The 20,992-nt window shown below is 28.9% G+C and overlaps 4 protein-coding genes and 1 non-coding gene across 11 annotated transcripts; 4 read left to right on the top strand and 1 right to left on the bottom strand.

Moving 5' to 3' along the window:
* The first annotated feature begins 61 nt into the window (after positions 1 to 61).
* On the top strand, positions 62 to 134 carry Trnak-cuu (transfer RNA lysine (anticodon CUU)). The gene has a single exon. It is a non-coding gene; the product is annotated as a tRNA-Lys (tRNA).
* A 349-nt stretch (positions 135 to 483) lies between these two features.
* On the top strand, positions 484 to 16,084 carry LOC127066361 (BTB/POZ domain-containing protein 6-A). Of its 6 annotated transcripts, none has more exons than XM_050999991.1 (6): positions 484 to 592; positions 11,443 to 11,642; positions 12,295 to 12,467; positions 12,914 to 13,188; positions 13,301 to 13,686; positions 13,881 to 16,084. In XM_050999991.1, exons 2-6 carry the CDS (start codon positions 11,565 to 11,567, stop codon positions 14,091 to 14,093), a joined length of 1,125 nt encoding a protein of 374 aa, XP_050855948.1. In that variant the 5' UTR covers positions 484 to 592; positions 11,443 to 11,564; the 3' UTR covers positions 14,094 to 16,084. The 6 variants fall into 6 exon arrangements, with proteins under 6 accessions (XP_050855948.1, XP_050855944.1, XP_050855949.1 ...); XM_050999987.1 differs by lacking the exon at positions 484 to 592 and adding an exon at positions 1,747 to 1,996; XM_050999992.1 differs by lacking the exon at positions 484 to 592 and adding an exon at positions 1,782 to 1,834.
* A 211-nt stretch (positions 16,085 to 16,295) lies between these two features.
* On the top strand, positions 16,296 to 17,585 carry LOC127066363 (uncharacterized). The gene is made up of 3 exons (XM_050999998.1): positions 16,296 to 16,426; positions 16,510 to 16,575; positions 16,669 to 17,585. Exon 3 carries the CDS (start codon positions 16,671 to 16,673, stop codon positions 17,439 to 17,441), a length of 771 nt encoding a protein of 256 aa, XP_050855955.1. The 5' UTR covers positions 16,296 to 16,426; positions 16,510 to 16,575; positions 16,669 to 16,670; the 3' UTR covers positions 17,442 to 17,585.
* Positions 17,586 to 17,769: 184 nt separating this feature from the next.
* Positions 17,770 to 19,725, top strand: LOC127066364 (selenoprotein F). 2 transcript variants are annotated; one of them, XM_051000001.1, is made up of 5 exons: positions 17,770 to 17,964; positions 18,101 to 18,219; positions 18,311 to 18,432; positions 18,568 to 18,755; positions 18,980 to 19,725. In XM_051000001.1, exons 1-4 carry the CDS (start codon positions 17,920 to 17,922, stop codon positions 18,747 to 18,749), a joined length of 468 nt encoding a protein of 155 aa, XP_050855958.1. In that variant the 5' UTR covers positions 17,770 to 17,919; the 3' UTR covers positions 18,750 to 18,755; positions 18,980 to 19,725. The 2 variants fall into 2 exon arrangements, with proteins under 2 accessions (XP_050855958.1, XP_050855957.1); XM_051000000.1 differs by lacking the exon at positions 18,980 to 19,725 and having other exon boundaries at positions 18,568 to 18,822.
* Positions 19,692 to 20,758, bottom strand: LOC127066194 (cytochrome P450 4C1-like). The gene is made up of 3 exons (XM_050999620.1): positions 20,755 to 20,758; positions 19,920 to 20,099; positions 19,692 to 19,852 (listed from the first exon to the last, which is right to left on the bottom strand). Exons 1-3 carry the CDS (start codon positions 20,756 to 20,758, stop codon positions 19,692 to 19,694), a joined length of 345 nt encoding a protein of 114 aa, XP_050855577.1.
* Between the last annotated feature and the right edge of the window lie 234 nt (positions 20,759 to 20,992).

Raw genomic sequence — 20,992 nt, 5'->3', positions numbered from 1 at the left:
ATAACAAAAGATTATATATTTATTGTGGTTAATATATTTCTCTGTAAACTAACCTGCATAAGCCCGGCTAGCTCAGTCGGTAGAGCATGAGACTCTTAATCTCAGGGTCGTGGGTTCGAGCCCCACGTTGGGCGAACTTCTTTTTTGTAAATTTATTATATCAATTTTTTTTTATTACGTAAGAACATTACATTAATTATTTATAGCTTTCCTATTTATTAAAAAAAATCCATATTTATGATATATTTAAACGAGTAATATACAATATATGTATGTGTGTGTGTGTGATTATTAGATGATTTTTATATTGATTTTTATTTAAGAAATTTCAATTAAATATTTGGCGATTTAAATCAAAATTAATTAGCATTAATGAATTTTTGGCGATTGAATGTAATACTGATTCTTTATATTACGATTTTTCGTAGATTATCAATACGTCGTTTACTTAAAACACATTTCTTTTTTCTTTTTGTCCAGTGACCTATTTTTCATCGGAAGTATTATCGAACCCGGATGACTATGGACCATACCTAAAGCCTGGATCTTGTTGCTTGACCTACTTTCGTATAGCTTACAGGGGAGCGGAAATGTAAGTGGATCGATATATACACTCATATTCGACACTTTTCGAATAAGGCTTACCCTATCTAATTCACCGATAAAAAAAATTTGCTTCGTAAATATAATGAAGTTGTTTCGATTGATTTGTCCATGACGATTTTAATTAAAAAACGTATTAAACGAATTATATTTACACACGGAATAATATTATCGAGTACACAAATTTTCATATATAAGCGATTGTCTTGAATTCCAATCTTTATTATTACACTTTTATTATAATTATCATTTATCTAAGTATTATTCAAACACGCACTCACACACATTAATTTTTAAGCGAGATAATTGTTTATAAAATTCGAGAGAAAAAGAGAGACAAATACTTGTTCATTTCCTCTTCGAAGGTGAATAACACAAGAAATTATAAATACACTTGCTTTTCTCTTTGTCTTCGAAGGTGCATTGACAGAGTAGTTACTTGCAAGGATAAGTTCTACATTGGGAAAACGATTCAACGCAAATTAACGTACCATTTTAGGTACAACAATCGATTTTTAGTGACTGAGATCGATCTGTTAATACATTGCACTATACATCTTAATGTAGTTATTATCTCGATTATGTTAAAAATGTTATTGTTCCGTACCGGATCTAATGATTAGATCTCTTCCTGTCGTACCATCCATGAGAATATATAAACTGCAGATCAATCGGGAACTCATTAAAAGTATTAACTTCATGAGATAGTTATTTTTATGACACTCTTATAAATTATTTAGGTCATTTTTCGGCGGAAAGAGGTCACGTATATTTTCGAAATGGAAACGTGAATTTAAAAATACATTCTTCGAAGGTTACAAATATTAATTAGAATTACAATTGTTTCCACTATAAATTATCCGTATTATCGCGATCGTAAAAATATGCGATAAACAATAAAAATGTAAATTTTTATTTCTCGAAATAATAGACAAAATTTAGAAAGTATTGAGAAACGAATTATGCTAGTGGAGAGGGGTGGTGAGGAAAAGGAGGTGTGGGGGTGGAGAAGAGGGAAGAAAAAAGAACGTGTTATTGTTTATACGAGTAAAGAACGGAGAATGTTAGGCGTCTGCGCATCGGGACGCATGCTATGTATAGCCAATGATATGCCCGATGCCAGGGCACCGGTTCCTTCGTGCGAATTATATGTTCATTGCAGACCTAGTAATCGGCCAACGCAGACGTTGTCCGAGTCTTAAAGTGCGAATATTTTCGATATAAACAAATGGTAGCTTTAACTGATATTTATTGAAAAAGAAAAAGAAAACAAGGAAAAGGAAAGAAAGGAAAAGAAAAACATCGTCGCGCGAACGTTCGATAAAAAAAAGAAAGAAATATACTTTAAGAAAATCAAAATCATATAATAAGTTCTTAGGGTGATATTAATCGAGTAAGTTGCACGTTAAGACACACAGTGCGTACTGCATTTATCGAGTGTTCGTCGTGAAAGAAAGAAAGAAAGAAAGAAAGAAAGAAAGACGAAGAACGAAAAAGAGAAAACAGAAAAAAAAGAAAAGAAAAGAAAGAGAAAAAATTGTGAAGTGAATGAAAATCATTATTTCTTTTTATTTTTTTTTCGTGTATCCAGTGAAGTTTCTTATTCATATGAATACATAAAAGGTATTATCATATATTAGCAATTATAAATCTTTCAAATGCATATTTAGTACTTACCAGTGTTGATCTTAGTGTATAATAAAAGTAAGACTATAAATTTCGGTAATCATGAAACGATATTATCTAACCATGGAGGTGTACCATGGAACAACAGTGGCAGGAATAAACATTTCACTTCAACGAGATAATCTTCGTCTTAGTGCCGGTTGTTAGCTACGGGAACGAACGATTATTTAATCACTGATAATTATTCACAAGCTTTGTTAATTCTGTCAACGAAGATTATTTGTTCGCGCATATTTATTCTTACGGTGGTATTATTATTATTTCGTAACGCTACCTTTAAATCGTTATTTCCTTTATCATTTTTATTTCATATTTATTATTACAACATCTTGTACTGTCCGTGTTTTACATGTTTAAGGGTAAAGAAAACTAATAGTTTTCAGTGAAAATTTTACTAGGTTTCTTTATCTCTTCTTTATATCTTTTACTCTCTCTTTCTCTCTCTCTCTCTCTCTCTCTCTCTCTCTCTTTCTTTCTCTCTCCCTCTTTCTCTTTCTCTCTCTATCTTTCTCTCTTCATGTTATCCCTTCGCCAATGTTCCCTCGTTCGATTCATGGTCGATGATTCAAAGAAACTAATAAAACGTTATCATTCTATTACGATATCCGTTCGTTTCTCTGTTGAAACATCGGATATGATATCGAACAGAAAGAAATTCCAAAAAATAAATAACCATTTGTATTTTAAACATCGCCCAATAATTCTCTTCTATTACTAGAATCCAATATTTTCTTTCTTCGTGGAAATATTTACAATAATATACAGTCCCATAAGAGATATATCTAACATAATTTCGCAACGATGATAATCTCGTTAGTAACATTTTGATAGGTTTCCGTCTGATCATTTCAAGCCCAAACTACTGCGAAACGATCGATACTTACCTAAACCCATATATATATATATATATATATATATATATATATATATATCACTACGATATCGTAGATAAGTATTGTATCCATAGTGAATCGAGTAAAACAGGTGTTAGGTGTTAATTATGCGAGCCTATAGTTTTTTTATCAAAACTTTTACTCCCATCTTTTTTTTTTGTTTTCCTTTTGTTTCTCTTTCTTTTTCCTTTTTTTTCAATCTCTACATTCGCTTACGTTTTACGTTTTTTCTTTTTTCTTTGATTATCGCTAGTAGAACGTATTATAACGATATACGATATATTGTAATATATATTCTTGAATATAACAATATGCAATAGCAATGTCTAGCATCGTAAAATCGTTATTTTCATTCGCAGCGCCAAGCTGGATTTTGCGCAAAGAAAGCGACCACCAGTCAAGTCAGTCCTCTGTCCCTCCTCTCGTATTGAGGGAGAGTACTTTAACAGGGAATGTAGAGATACCTGTATACATGTACGTGTATACGCGCGTTTGTGTGCTTCGTATACGTTTGTGTGTATGTGTGTGCGTCAAACTGTAGACTGAGGTAGAGAGTATTGATCACACCGGTACTTGTCCTACGTTGGTCATATCGAAGGGCTATTCTTTCTTTTCCTTTTTTTCAATTGAAAGGTAAATCACATTAATTCGATCTCGATTAAAACGTTCGACGAATAATCGAAGAGTTTCTTCTAATAGTTTTGAAGATATCATCAGTGCGATGAACAATTAACCCGAGAAAAAAAAAGAAAAAAAAAAAAAAGAAAAAAGAAAACGTTTAGGGACCGTCGAGTTTGCACCTGAAATAGCATCAACACTTACTCGCGTATAATACGATCGTAAACTTGAATGTTTCTTATTTTACCGTATTACGTACGATTCCCGTTTTATAAAGTGCGTGAGTCAGACAGATCGAGAAACTGTTTCTGATCGTACGGTGTAGTTCTACGCTCGAGGAAACAATTACCATTGAAATTAATCCGTCTAGACTTGATCATTAATTCGACGTGACGTATCGATGAACCGTTATCGTTGTTTTAGATATTAGACACGTATAACATACATAACATGTATGTAGATCATATGTAGATAGATGATACATTCAAAGATCTTTTCAAGAAATAAGATTATTTTATTTTATGCATTTTATTCTTTATCGTTTCTCTTTTTCTTCTTTTTATTTTGCTCTCTTTCACTCTTTCTTTCTGTCTGTCCATATCTATTTCTCTCTCTTTCTCTTTCTTTCATTCTTTCTAAGATTGTCATATTAGTCCAATGATATCATTGGTAGAAGAACTATTGTATCGTCGTGCTCGATGCGATTTCGATGGTATCATATGAATGCACGTGCGTGTCGTGCAAGCACGAGTTAATCCTCATAAGTTTATACACACACACACATGCTCACGTATGTTTATATATATATATGTATATATGTATATATTATGTAGATACATATTGGAATCTACAAGACAGTATTATTAGCACGTTCGTAGTAAAGTTATTAGAATCTTTGACCTGAACTTTTCCTTTTGCTTTTGCAAATATTGAAATAGATACATTTATTATCTTAATGCTTGTTACGACCTCAAACGAATTATCATAACTTCAGATAAAAGGTGTTCTCAATTATCGAGTACGACTAGTTTCTTAAAAGTAAAACTTAAAGCTAAAATTTTATTTTATTTTATTTTATTTTATTCTTCTTTTTTTTTCTTTTTCTTTTTCATTTTCTTTCCTTTCATATCCGTTCAACTTTTTAAGTTAAAAAGAAAAAAAAAAAGGAAAAAAAATTGTTGGAAGTCTGTTTGCTTTATTACCTTCTTTAAAGAGGAGTATGATTCATCTACATCTATGGAAAATTGAGAAGTTCCATTTAACTATAGTTTTTTTCCATGATTATCACTTCCTCTCTTTCTCTCTCTCTCTCTCTCTTTTTATCGTTAATTTCCTTTTTTATATTTCCTCTCTCTCTCTCTCTCTCTCTCTCTCTCTCTCTCTTCATCTCACATAAATCTGTTAGATTTCTAATACATATACGTGTCTCATCTTTTCACCGCGAAATCCTCTATAAAAAAATAAAACAAGATAATCGATTAATCGGCAAGTTTTATTCCATTGTTGAGTCACGTGCTTTCCTGCACGCCGGATGCTGGCGGTCGCATTCAAAACGACAAAAGTGCACGGACCTACTCGATGCCAGTTCATTTCACGTTCGTTCATCGTCGGATGTGAAACGCGAAATGTTTTAATTGATACGACGTTCTTATACGTTAACGATACTTCGTTCGTTTTGTTCCGCGTGAAGAGAAAAGAAAAAGAAATTTTGTAAAGAAATTATCTATGGGATCTCACGTGTCTATTCGGGATATGCGTTTGCTTGTTGGATTTATTGGATTTTTCAAAATGACCGGTAAGCATATTTGTAAACATTATATTTTCGATGAACATTTATTTTGTTTTTATTTCTTTTTATTATGAAAAAGAAAGTTTCGTTCCTTTCTTTCTTCTTCGCAATTATAAAAATGTACATATTAATTATTTATGGTATCTTGCGTGTATATTCCGACATACGTGTTCGCTTATTAGATTTTTCAAAACGATCGGTAAACATTCGTGAATTCGATGGTTTATTTCTTTTTTCTTTTAATTTATTTTGACAAGAAAAAGTTCCTTGCTCTCTGCTTTATTCGCGATTAGAAGGTTTTAATAATAAATATTTTCTCTTTGATAATCAAATTTTGGTGAGAAATTATCGATGGAAATCCTTAATGAAGTTCGAATGAAAAGAAATCGAGCTAAGTATTACGATGCAATTAGCGTAAGCCACCATCGAAGAAACCATCATTATCTTCTCAACGAGAAGCTTTATTATGCAAGAGAGGTGTGCGTCTCACAATCGGTACAGCTGTAATAAATGTGTGCGATCCAATATTGATCGCCATACTGAGTCATGAAATTCCTTGAAACAGATCTCGTTGATGGAATAAGAAAGAGTTCGAATGAAAGAGGGAACTTCGATTTCTACGTGATACAATAGAATAATTTCGATCGAAGAGTATAAGAACGTTAATGATAATTAATAACAAATTATTCTACGATATGTTAAGATCATTTTTAAACAATTTTGTTACGCGTAAAATAATTCTTGTTTACGTATTATTATTTATTTATTTATTTTTTTCTTTTTAAGAACCCGAACGGTACGATAATTAATAGTAAATTAATCAAATTTATTACGAGCGTTTCTCATATAAATTTCTTACGTGTATATAGTTTTCTTTATATCATTTTTTATTTTTTATTTTTTTTTTTTGTTAAGAATAAATGTCTTCCGGTAATATTTCTCTTTTTCCATTCATATTTGAATGAATGCACGCGAAGCCTAGCTCTCGTAATCGTGATATTTTTCTATAATTTGATACGTTCGTAATTCTTTGGCTAAAGGAGACCTTGCCAAAGCATCGCAAGTAGTTTTACTCAAGGTTTCTCCATAAAATCATAATGTTTTCCATCGTTGACTAATTTTCGCACGTTATTCATTCTGACTTCTCAACTACGACACGCGTGCCGATTTAATTAACACATTTGTCATTGTTACGCATAACGTTTTCATTCCGTATCGTTCGTGTTGAGGGTGCTAACAATCGATCTTATTGTTCTTGAAAGAAGTTACTCGTCTTCCGGTAAATTATTAATACTATTCGAACTTGAGATTTATAGTTTCCTACAAAAAAAAAAAGAAAAAAAAACTGGAAAAAGAGGAAACAAGAGAAAAAGAAAATTTTTAAATAAGTAATTCGATCATGATCTTTTAAAATTGCAACGTGATATAATTTCCAGTCATTCGTTTTCACTTGCATTCATTGTTCTTCTTATTTCTCTCTCTCTCTCTCTCTCTCTTTCTCTTTCTCACCTCATTTCTTTATTACTAAGATCTATCAATGCATTCAATGAACATTCGCTATCCAGACTAGTAGAGCTCAACGAATGAAGAAAAACACAAAATCGAAAGACAATACGTAGGAACTTGTATCTATCTATCTATCTATCTATCTATCTATCTACACACACATGTATATATATATATATATGTATGTATTTTGTATGTATTTATATAGAACATATGCATCTAGGTAGCCTTTACCAATCGTTCGAACTTTTTCAATGAATTTTTTTTGCAATTGGTACATACTTACGTGTATACGTGACCGTATAATTCGATGATAAACAATCTAGAATTGAATCGGTCATTTAAATATGGTATACTTTCACCGTGACATTCGTTCACAAACACTTTCGATATCGATTAACAAAAAAGAAACACAAAGAAAAAAATATAAAAGAGAAAAAAATAACTTTCGATATCGATGATTAAAATCAACTTAAATGAACGATTTCGATTGGTTCCAACAATGCGGGTACTTCTTAACAGAACCAACCAGCCCGATGAATTCGTTCCAATTCGATTAATCGAACGCCTCTTTTCGAATACTACATTATTGTGTCATAGAATTTGTTAAGAGCAAAAAGAAATATTTTTTCTTCCGTTTTTGCAAGTTATTCATTTGAATAAATTGTAAGGAGATAAATATTTAGATATAATATCTTAAACAAAATTTACTTTTTTCACGAACGATTTCGTTTTTCTACGTGTTATCATTTTTAAGCAAGTAATAACTTATTACCACTTGTCGATATATCGATATTATTTTTTCTTTTTTATTATTTTTTCTGTCGATGATACAAACTCTATACGAATAACTCTCAGAATTTATTTATTTATCTATCTATGTATATAGTATATGGTTAACCATGTAAAATATCTCTTAATTTGTACGAAACAAATCGACGATTATACGGGCACTTTGATTCAGACCTGTTGACATTGAAACAACGTCACAACGTGATATTCCAAACGTGATCCGCTTTCAAATTTAATCTTGAATACTTTTACTTTTATCGTGATATTTCATTTATCGTTTTGATCTCGACAAATTATTCTTAATTAGACTCGCTTTGTTGTTATTATTTATTATTGTTATCGTTATTGTTGCTGTTATCGGTGCGACGAAACGCATACCAAATAAAATTGTTATAAACCTATTTGCTATCGAGCTAGTCACTTTCGTTTTATCTGTATATGTCAAGGATACTTCCTTCTTTGCGATTTTAATAATTTTCTTTCTTTTTTTTTTTTTTCTTTTCAAGATAAAGTGCACATAAACCGAAAGGAATCTTCCTCGTTCCTTATTTTAAAGTCGTGAACAAACTGAACAACTTAATAAAATAATAATTCGATGTAAAAAAAAACAAAATACTGTGATACGATTCGTTTATAAAAATCCAAAAAAAAAGAAATAGAGAAATAAAAAATAAAGAAAAAGAAAAAAGTATAAAATACAAAAAAAGTAAAAGTGTCTATCGATAAACGAATAACTACATTTTTTTCAATCATGCCAAGTGAACATGTTGAAAGAATTTGAAAAAAAAAAAGAAAAAGAAATTATCGTTATTATACTAAAAACATGTCGTCGATTTGTGTGACATAATTTATTTCATTATATTTTATTTTTTAATTTGTTTCTTTTGAGAAATCTATCGAGAAAAAAAAAAGTATGGCATACATTTTACATTACAAGCTATATGCAATAACTTTATATTCTACGAATTCACACGATAGTTTTTGTTACTCGATACACTTGAGTGGACAACGATAATCGGACTTAATATACGTATCGGCAGATAGCATACATTGCCTCTTATTCCGAGGTTACCTTCGTTCTTGCATTTGTCTATCTAAGGAATTTAGACCTCCATAGTGAAACCATGTTATGGTTAAGACGATAAAATTGCTTTTGCAACAAAAAAAGAAAGAAAAAAGAAGAAAAAGAAAATAAAAGAAAGAAAGACAGAAGAAAAAAGATTCACTTCAACAATGAATCACGATTTAATTAACAAACGAGAATTGCTTTGTTTCCTTTTCATTTTTCTTTCTCAACGAATCTTTGAATCAAAATTTTGCAAATTTTGTAAAACTTTGTAAAATGCACGAACATATATGTATTTATTTCCGATATGTTTTGCATCCTTTCCTCTTCCTCATACGAAAACGATAAATTTAGCGATTAATGCGGGTGTGTTCAATTCACAAAGGAATGAATTTCAATTGAATTAAAAGGCCGTGTGCGAGAACTCGTTTAACTTAATTACCAGTGATGGTGTCGGCTCGCATTAATTTTATTAAACTGCTCTTTTATTTTTCATGCGATGTATACTGACATCTTTGTATTCTTGCGAAACGAGTTTTCTTTCTTTTTTTTCTTTTTATTCATTCATTAATCTTTCTTTTTTTTTCAATGAACTAGATCTATCCTTCAATTCTCTCTCTCTCTCTCTCTCTCTCTCTCTCTCTCTTTCTCTCTCTTTTCCTCTCTCAATCATGCTACACAGATTCATTTGAAAATATTTTATTTTATAATTCATACGGTATACCTTTTTATAGCGAATTACTCGAAAAGATCGAGGCATGTAGTCCCGTATCCGTACTCTTTCTTTAGTCGATCTAATATTAGCATGATCCTCAAAGTCAACGATCTCCTTTCTAAGAGAAAAGAAACAGAAAGAGAGAGAAAGAGAGAGAGAGAAAGAGAGAGAGAGAGAGAGAGAGAGAGAGAGAGAGAGAGAGAGACAAAAGATCAGCAGCTTGTTGGTTCGTCTCCAGTCGAAAGTTTCGCTTGATTTTCATCGTCGAATAAAACGATCTTCCTATTTTTGGCAAGTGAACACGTACGAGCAACCTTGGCACGAGAAAAGCTCGACGAAAACAGAAATAGAAATTCATCGTCGACGTAAATCCTTCTCTTTCGCATATATGTATGCATTATACATACGTAGATAATATAATCTCGTTTGATTAACATTTAACAATCGTTCATTCAAAAGACACGAATGAGTTTAAAAGTCAATTAATAGTAAATGCTTTTTCTTTTCTTTTCTTTTCTTTTCTTTATTTATTTTTTTATTTTTTTAATGATTCTAGTTTGATCATCCTTAATATTATATAAAATAGGATAAGGATAAGAGTATATTTATTTTATCGAAAGCGTCATCGTTTGAAAAAATATTTTCCTTGAAATTATCAATCGTGAATCGTCAGTCGTTAACTTTGATTGCGAGATTTGGTCATCGACTTTAAATACATATTAAAGTTCAATGACATTTTGATCGATTTCTTGGTAGTTCAAAGATCAGATCTTCCTCAAAGTAAAGAGGAAAAAAAAACAAAAAAGGTCTCTGTAAGTTTTTGTATACATTGTATATCGATTTGTTTATATTCGTTTTGGGAGAAGTAACGTATTGAAAATACGCTGATAAGATTCTTTCCTCGTCTAATGTGTGAGAAACATTCTTACTGACTTTCGTTAGCTATTTGTGTTTATAAACAGTCGTCGTCATCCTCGTCACATTCGATAAAATTTAAGGGCGTTAAATTTACATTTAAGCTGATATTTGAGATGAAATCGATTCGAATCGTTAGTCGAGTTCGAGAACTCGAATGGTTTACTTCGAAAATTTGTCAATGAATTCCTCTAACAAAATAATATCTCACGTATCTTCGTTTTTAACGTGAATTCTCGTGACAGTTTTAAATATATGTGTGTATGTATGTGCGCGTGTGTATATCTGTGTATATGTGTGTGTGTGTGTGTGTGTGTGTGTTAAATAACTTTTTAGATTTTGATTGAAAAAAAGAAGAAAAACAAAATTTCATTGATTCAATCTTCTTTCAGAAATACGAAGATTCATGGGAAAGATATACTATCGTTATGTTGTCGCTTTATAGACAATACACACACACACACATACCATGTATAGAGAATTTTTTATCTTTTATCGTTATTGAAAAAATGAAAAAATAATCAGAACTTCGTAATATCTATTGCGAATACTTGCCAAACCCATGTGTGTCTTAGATATCATCATGATAATGGGAAATATTTGAACGTTTCACGGTAGAATTTAAAAAGGATTGGTGATAAAAAATGATTGAAATATAATTTTAAAGATGATAAGGATAGTTCGAAAGTGTCCCTACGACGATTAGTACACCATATGATTTCTCACTGTAAACTTTAAGAGTTTCTTCGTCCTCTCTCTCTTTCTCTCTTTTTATTTTTTTATTTTTTTTCTACACGAAATAAAACTAAAGAATCTTCGACGAAGTTAACAAAGAAAATGATTGATTTATTTCGTTCAGTCGATGATACGAGATGCATCGGATATACGGAGACTGAGAAAACGTGGGAAAACATTCGAGAGGCTCTTCTACGAAATAGGATCTCTCTCAAGGTCACTGCGATACGTTTGTCCTCGAAAAATATGTCCGAAGTTCTTCCACTCGTCGTATCGGACGAGAATACATCTGACATCGATCCTCGTAACATGGTTAATCTCGAGGTATTTATATTAATTTTATATTAATTATGTTGTTATGTGCATTACGTGTATATATAAAAGATATTCGATTATATTTTCTTTTTATAAGGAAACAATAAGGATCTCGGAGGTTTAATAATTAGCAGATTCAATTATTATTAAAATATAAATCATGAGTACTCAAGATTTACTTCTTTCAACGAGTAAAATAAAAAAAAAAAAATGCAACAAGATTTTATAATTTTTCATTTAAAATTTAACGCAAAGTTTTATCTTGATTTTTCACTTGAAAATAAAAGTCATGATTAAAAGTTACAACGACGCTTGAGTTCTCGTGATTTAATCAAATAAATAATATCGTTCATGATATTCGATTTAATATTTAATGTCAAGTTTATTCGGATCTTTTATATATATATAAAAAAAAGAAAGCTCTCATGACTTAGTTAAAAAAGAAAAAGAAAAAAAAAATGTTAAATTCTTCATTATCTCATTCATTTTAATTTTAATATAAAATAAACGACATAAAATGATCGAAAGGAAATATACTTACTTGATATAATTACTTAATTAATCGTATAGTTTATGTCCAATGTATTTACGATTTAATAAACGTTGAGAAGATAGCAGGTGGTGAATGAACGTGCGTGTAAGATTTCTTCTGTCAATCCAGGTAGGGTTGCCTGGAGACACCTGGTGGTATCGTGTAGAGAGGGAACGATTGGCCAAAAAATGTGAATGGTTTCGTGCAATGCTTATGGGACCCATGGCACCAGAACGAACCGATCCTCCTCCGCTTGTAACTATAAAACATTTCGAAAAACGAGCGTTCGATCATTTTCTCAGGTATTATATTTGTAATCCTTATCAACTTTTTTCTTTTTCTTTCTTATATATTCGCACGATCGAGTAATTACACGAATTCTTTTTCAATCATTATAATGATCTTGCTTGTTGTCATATCAAGATAAATTCAAATTTAAAAAAAGCACTAAGATATTCCTTTAAAGTCACAAATAATTTTATTCCTTAAATCGTATTATCGTATAAATTACTTAAATATCAAGATGAAATCAAATTTAAAAAAGAAAAAAAAAAAAGAAACGAAGATAAATCGAGATCTCAATATTGATTTAATGTTCCTTTAAAAGCTATATAAAATTTCTTTATTTTTTTATCTTTACGATTTCAATGTATCAGGACGAATTAAGAAATGGAAAAAACAGAAATAATAGAATATTTTTAATCGAATCTCCTATTTCAACAAACATTTGTTTATTTATCTGTCACAGATATCTCAACGACGAGCCCATTATCTTTCAATCAGTATCAACTGCAAGAGCAACACTCGATGTAGCACATCAATATCTCTGTTCGGATCTCGCACGTTTTGCAATAAATTATCTCGAAGAGAATTTAGATTCCTCGACCGTACTCGAAATCTATGAAAATCTTAATCTTTATGCAAACAGTTTATCTCCTTCTACATCTCAAGATAACGATATGGAGGAATCATCTAATAGACCTTCAGCACCGCCTGCATCTGAAGATGAGGCTAGTGAAATAGGTGAATTTTTTATTTTAAATATTTTCATTTAATTAATCAAATTGAATTATCATCTGTTTCTTTTTTTAATAAAAATATGTATGTATGTATATATATATATATGTCGGTACAGCTGCAGCCTGTACCGAACTTCTCCTTCGATGTTTGAGTGTCATCGATGCAGATCCTTCAACTGTACTTCTTCAAGAACGTTTCGAAGAATTGAATGCCAAGGAAATTAAGGAAATCGCGTGTCGTGATACATTGAGATTACCTAACGAAGCTATTCTTTTTGCTGCACTCGATAGATGGGCTGCATCGAATTGTAGAAAACATGGTATCGAACCAACATCATCGAACAAAAGAGCTTCCTTATCGGATGAAGTTTGGTATTCTGTAAGATATTTACTTATGACGGATAGGGAATTCATCGATGGTCCAATGGCCCATGGTATTTTAACTAGCAAAGAGTCTGCTTTTATATTTGCCAAAATTCTTGGACATCCTGGTAAAGAAGAGGTAAACTTTTAGATATTTATAATATCCGACGAATGAATATTTTTTCTTCCGTTTTCTTTTATTATTATTATTATTATTATTATTATTATACACGCAAAATATCTTTCAAATTTTTAATCCTTCGATACGTATATTTTGTTTGATTGAAAAGATAAATTAATAGTCGTAATGATTATATTTTAATTAAATTTTAGGCAAATATTTCGACGAGCAATCCTCTTTCAAGGCTAACCAATACACCTAGAATCGGGACGGTAACGTATCATAATCAAAGTTGTAGTATGTTAAAATCAGGTAAGAAGGAACGTCAAGATAATAGAAAGAATCGACGGAAAGAATGCGCCGGTCAAGCATGTTCCAGAATTTGTACCTGTTTCGTACGCGTCTTAGCGTGCGTATTCGAGTAAATGCAAAGATCGAAAGAAAACTTACATTTTTATTACTGAATCTCTTATCGAGAGAAATGTGAAAAAAGTTTTCGATTGAACTTTTTTCTTTATTTTAGACTCGATATTAAAAATATAATAATAAGTTATATAAGTAGAATGTATGAGATCGATATAACAATCGAAGACAACGAAAAACGAGGTACTTAGATCTCATTTAATGAATCTTTTTTTATTTTCGATATTCCTTATACAGTGCCATCGAACGTTATAAAAAAGAAAAAAGAAAGAAAGAAAAAAAAAACAAAAAGAAAAATGAAAGAAAGTAGAACTTGTGTGTTTATGTGACAATATTTATATGACAGAAATCGTATTATTTAATAATTATGTTTCATTGTTTATTCGAATGTTAGTCAGACAGTTAAAAATAGACAGTACATAGATGCATATATATATATATATATATATATATATATATATATATATATACACATAAATTCACCGTATACAATCTTATTGTCAATTGCCGAAAAGTTAATATACATACACACATATATATACACATATATTTAGAATACAATCTCTAGAATATTGAAAGAATGAATATTTTTATATATCATAGATCAATCAACTTTTATTATTTTTTGCTAACACACATAAAATTAACAATCTCGAAATGTTCCTTTGTTTTATCGTCTTATTTATATCTCATAATCGCAAAATAAGAAAGAGACAAAAATAACATAAAATTGACAAATAAATGAATAATTATTCCTATATATCGTGCTATAATATTATAGTAAGCTAGTCTGACTTTGATTGTGTTCATTATTTACTTTGTAACTTAAATTAGCGAATTTTCTATAAAGTCCAATTATAACACAAACAATTATAATTCATTAAAGAAATATGCGTACGTTGTTACTTGCAAATATAATAAGCATAAGCATACACATACATAAATATATATATATATATATATATATATATATATATATATCGTCTCGTACATTCATTTGATTTCAAAGGAATGTAAGTTTGGACGAGTTAATAATGCTTCTAAGTGCAATTATTTAATATGCTATAACTATGTATACAGGATATTTCAAAAATAGTTGGCCAAACTTTAATATTGTATCGTGTTAATCTAATGACTTTTTTTTATTCTTAAGGAGAGTAGGATACGATATCAAAGTTTTTGATCATCTATTTTTAAACAATCCTGCATATATATATATATGTATGTGTATGTGTGTATATATATATATATATATATATATATATATATATTTGTTTCTACATTTATACAGCTTTTCTACAGCGAATCGAAGACTTTATTATTTACGAAGTTTTATACTCTTCTCAAATAATCCATTAATATTGACAAACCTTTTTATGTTTATTGATTTTAATTAGATACGAGTGAAAAGTTATATCTCTTTCGATAGTATTACTAAAAAATAAATAAAAAAAAAAGAAATTAAAAAGGAATATAAAGAAAAAGAAAGAAAAAAGAAACAACGTAATAATACATAATTGAAATTTTGATAGACCACATAAATTTTTAAACATCTATCTTCGTATTGACATTCGTTTATAATCGTTTAAAATCTTATCGTTGCTATTGTAATTCATAATTGATTATCTTCAAGTTAATATTTGCATCGTTAAAAATTTTATGTATTATTAGACACGTTATATATTACATTTCTATTATGACTGACCGTTGTGTGAATATTAATTATTATTCTTTATATGTGTATACATCGTTTAGTTATAATACATATACATATATTTATTAATTTTTTAAAGAACTTAAAAGTTATGTTATATGAAGGAAGGAATGTTGAATATGATTGATATGATACTCACTTTTGAAAAAATTATATCTTGTAATATTCAATAGTGTGATGACGTATAATCACGTAGTTTTATAGTGTAGACTAATGCCAAACAAAGAGACTTTCAAAGAATACATAAAGTAAATTAATAAACTAAATATCACATTTTAATATGTATATACTTTCTTATATGCAACCCTAATAATTTATAAATAGAAAATTGATTTTAAATGGATGATAAATTTTCAATAACTTTTTAATCTATTTTACTTTAAAATTTGTTATTTAATTTTGATGAGAAATTACATTCAATGCATTCTAGCGATAACAACGAGAACTACGTTTGAATGCAACAGTGGATAAGAGAAATAGTTTTTTGTTAAAAAGAATCGTCCAATGACGTTGAAGATAGTTATATACTGCGCATAACCTTTATGCTGCTTTATGCATCCCAGTGTCCAGTCTATGTGATCCTATTTTGCATTGAATTAAAATTAGTCGAACATTAATAACGTATGTATTGTTTATAACTTTAATTAGCTATAATTATATTGTTTTACAAGTTTATTAATAATATTTAACACTTAAATATAAAGCCAGCAAAGAAGGAAACACGAATTCAGTATTTCAAGAAATTTATTAATCTTTCTTCAAATATATCAGTAAGTTCTTAATACTTTATGATATTATTTTGAAAACATTTGAGAACATTTTATTCTATATAGATTTATAAATATTCAATTTTTTTATTTTAGAAATGAAACTGTCACCGAATGATGAATTACATTGTACAAATGTTGAAAAACAAGAATACAATTCTTCTGCTTTTTCAAATAAAATGAAAGCATTGGTAGATCAATTATCTATTGCGGAAAAAGAATATAACAGACGTAGAGGAGATTTAACTTCTGATCATATGGAAGTAAATATAGAATCTAGAGAAATTTGTAGGTTACAGCCAATAGAAAATGATAAAAAAAGAAAATATGAAACACAAAAATTTCGAGGAAAACAAAGTATTTTCAAGCGACTAGAAGAACCTGCTCCACGTTCTATCTATAGAAGTATACCAGATTATCATAGAAATCCTCATAAATGGACTAAATACAATTTGGATGATGTATCTAATGAAGATATGACAGATCGTAGTAATACCCGTGCAGCATTATCATTTTTAAGAGAATTGAAAGCACGTAAAATGCAAGAGAGAAAATTGAAAAATAAAATGGATATTGATGAAACAATTTCAGATGCAAATGATAGTAATGTATCATTTAAATCAAAACAAGTTCAATCAACTTCTAAAGTAGAATTTAAAAAGCCAAAACCCAGATCAATTAAATCAGAAAATTCATCGACCGTAATTGTAAATCCAGAAGATAAACCAACATTTAGAAATTGCAAAGTTATCATGCCGGAATATGTAGTTGGACAAAAACAGATAAAGAAAGCCAAGAAGAATAGAATTCCACAAAACATTTGTCCTTCAACAAAAATTAAGTTGGATCATTTGCAAGAATTAGATTAAGACATGAGGATGAAATAATACTTTCTTAATATAAGTCCATCATAAATTATGTATTATATAATATGTAGAAGTATGTGCTATTGTTTGTTATAATTATAATTACATTTGTAAAAATTTCGAAATTATACCCAAAAATTAAATTTATCGATTTGTCATTATATATATACGTATATATATTACTTATGGAAAATAAGTGGAGAGCATAATTACACGTATTAAATATTAAATAAACTGATAAATTTGAAACTTGGTTGAATAACATATAACAAAAATGATGTCAATTAATTTTTGTCTGTGAGTAAAGCTAATTCTTAAACGCATGCGCAGAAACAGAATTTCGATTGTAACATAACCAAGAAAATTAGAGTATCTTCGTACAGTGGCAGATTCGAGTGTACTTAGGTAATGTGATTGTTATACGTTTCTGTTATTAAGATATTAAGAAAGTTGTAGAAGGAATATTTCAAGTAATCAAAATATGTATATCTCAACATTTTTACATATATTTCTACTTGGTTTAACGGTAATTATAAACAACATTTTTATATAACCTTTATCTCATAATGGAATGCTTTGATTTTTGTAAGAATTGTTGTGTATTTTACAATTTGCTCATAATATTTGCGTTAAAAAATTCTATATATTAATTTTTTTAATAGGTAGTTATTATTAATGCAGAATTTTCTGCAGATGATTGTAAAAAATTAGGTTTTAATAAGGCTAACCTATTGTGTTCAACATGTGATAAATTCAACAAATATAATGTGCCAGAAATCTAGTAAGTAATTTAGTAAATAAAGAAAAATTTGATTGATTATAATTCATTTTTGACCTAAGTATTCAATGCATATGTTCTTTATTTGATTCAGTGACAAATGCAAGGAATGTTGTTTGAAGGACGATGATTATGATGTATCTGGCTTTAAACGATATCCAAAAGCAATTCTTAAGGTTTGCACATGTAAATTTGGTGCATATCCTCAAATACAAGGTACTTAATATTTTTTTATTAAAATATTTAATAACATATTTATTAATTTTTATTAAAATATTTAATTACGTATATTACGACATAATGGTTTGAGATGAAAAGAAACAATAGTTATAGATTGTTAAATTTTTTTAGCATTTATAAAAAGTGATAGACCAAATAAATACAAAAATTTGCAAATAAGATATGTAAGAGGATTAGATCCAATTATTAAATTGCTGGATGCTGACAATAAAGTAGAAGATATTCTTGATATACATAAATGGGATACAGATTCAATCGATGAATTTTTAGCAACACATCTTTCTACTGATTAGAATAAGGTATTAAACAAAATGTCTTATTTTGTATTTTCTTATTACATTAAAATTAACATACTTTATAATTAAATATGTTTGTATTGTATTTATAATTCTCTAATATTGTTAATATTCATCCTTTAAATAGAAATTCTTATCCACTCCTTTATATAGATTAACAAATTTAATGTTAATTTTAATAATTTATTAATGTAATTAATGTAGATTATGAATATTTTCTATTGCAGAATATGCATAAAATAAGGAATTAATTTTTACGTATAACAGAACACTACTTGCGATATTTGTATATTTTACATCCAATAATTTCTATGTATAAGTATACCAGTTATGTTAATGCGTTCTTTCTTTTTTTCTTTGATACGAATCAAAGATAAAACAACGAAAAATTAATAAGAGTATTTTTACATTCAAACAAGCCAAATTGCAGATATTATAATACAATATATATGTTAAACAAATGAAAGAAGTAAAAAAAAAAAAAAATAGAAAGATAGAAGATTGCGTGATCGTGTATATTCAAATAATATTCCTACGTTATTTATGAGTTTTTTAACGGAACGAACGTTTGAATGATAAAAAACTACAGTACGGTATTCGTAACTGTTGAGTTCATAGTTTTTACAAGTTATTGATGCGTAACATTTAAAAAATAAGAGGAATAAATAAATTTTAAGAACAATCATTTTTCGATGAAATTACAGACTGTTTTATTCTCTAGATTAGCGTTATAGATGATATCTAAGATCAATTTGACAATCGACGTATCATTTTGATAAGTAAAAGCTTTGTATGTAAAGAAATTTTTTTGTACTATAAAGTAAAGATTAGTAGTAAAGAAATGATACGAAAAATGCATTGCGTTGTAATTGTAATTGCATGTAATTGTAAATTTTAATTTATTTTGGAGAAAATGGAATTTGGAAAGATGTAATGCTATTATTTTATAGATATAAATTTGACACGAAGTGGTTTTGGCGAGCCCAGAATAAAATCTCCTATCATTTTAACGTCATCCAGTTTATCCACAGGTTTCAAATAAAAATTGTGCAATATATAAGCTATTAGGATTTTGAGTCGAAGCAATGCGGATTTCTGACCTATAAAAGAAAAAACAAATAATACATTTATTTTGATTTAATTTCGTATTATGCATGCAATATTTACCGATATAGTTTTTTGGCCTAGCACTAAATGGAATATAGGAATAAAGATTACATTCTTTAATATTTTCCGGTAAAAATCTACCTGGATTGAAAACATCGAGATTCGGACAAAATTCTGGGGTTCTGTGTAAGTTATGGATACTAATGTTACAGATTGAACCGGCTGGTATTAAATCATTTTCTGAAATTTAACATGATTACGATTAATAAATAAAAATTTATATGAACTATAAATATATAATATACTTAGCTGCAGATTTTGAGATATATAACGAACTATGAAATGAACGCTTGGGTATAAACGAAGTGATTCTTTTATAGATCTTTCCAAGTATGAAGAATTTCGAATCAGTCGGTATACAATTTCTTTTTTGCATAAATTTTTGTTCGTTTTTTTATCCGATAATTATTTACCTCAATATTTTCTAGATGAATAATCGTTACAAATGAGAAAAAAAGGACCATAATTTCTGGATTGGATATAACTCTTCACTCGTTTTTCAAAATCTTTTAAAAATTTTTTCTAAAATATTAATAAAATTGTTATGTTTGTTACGTTTATTATTCATGTAAAGTGATGACTATATCGAGTAGGTGGAGTTACAAGTTAATTGATAGTTCGTTTCTATAAATTTTATTTCCGATGAAGCTTATTCTTCTCATGAAAGTGAAGTAATTTCCCTATATGTCTTTTTTATGCTTTTAGTTAATTTTTCTTTTTTTTCTTATTAAAGTCATTAGAAACGTGCAATTGAAATCAATTGTTATCGTTTTTACTTCGTATTGTATTGAATTCCTTTTTAAAGTTACGTGAGAATTTCAATGAAACGATATACTCATACGTGCGATAATTAAAAACTGTGATGAGTAAGTATATGAAAACAAAGATACTGTTTAACACATCACCCAAAATAACTGTGTCATTAGTCCGGTATAAAGATAATACATAAAATCAATTTATCAGTCGATGCAACGGGTTGATGAATAATAGTTTCCAACGTAAAGAAATTTTTCTGCCAACTAAAGTAAAGATGAAAGAAATGTAAAGATTAGTAATGAAAGGAAATAATGCGA

This window comes from Vespula vulgaris, chromosome 9 (genome assembly GCF_905475345.1).
Source record: "Vespula vulgaris chromosome 9, iyVesVulg1.1, whole genome shotgun sequence".
NCBI classification, from domain to species: Eukaryota; Metazoa; Arthropoda; class Insecta; order Hymenoptera; family Vespidae; genus Vespula; species Vespula vulgaris.
This window is presented reverse-complemented; position numbering and strand designations above follow the sequence as displayed.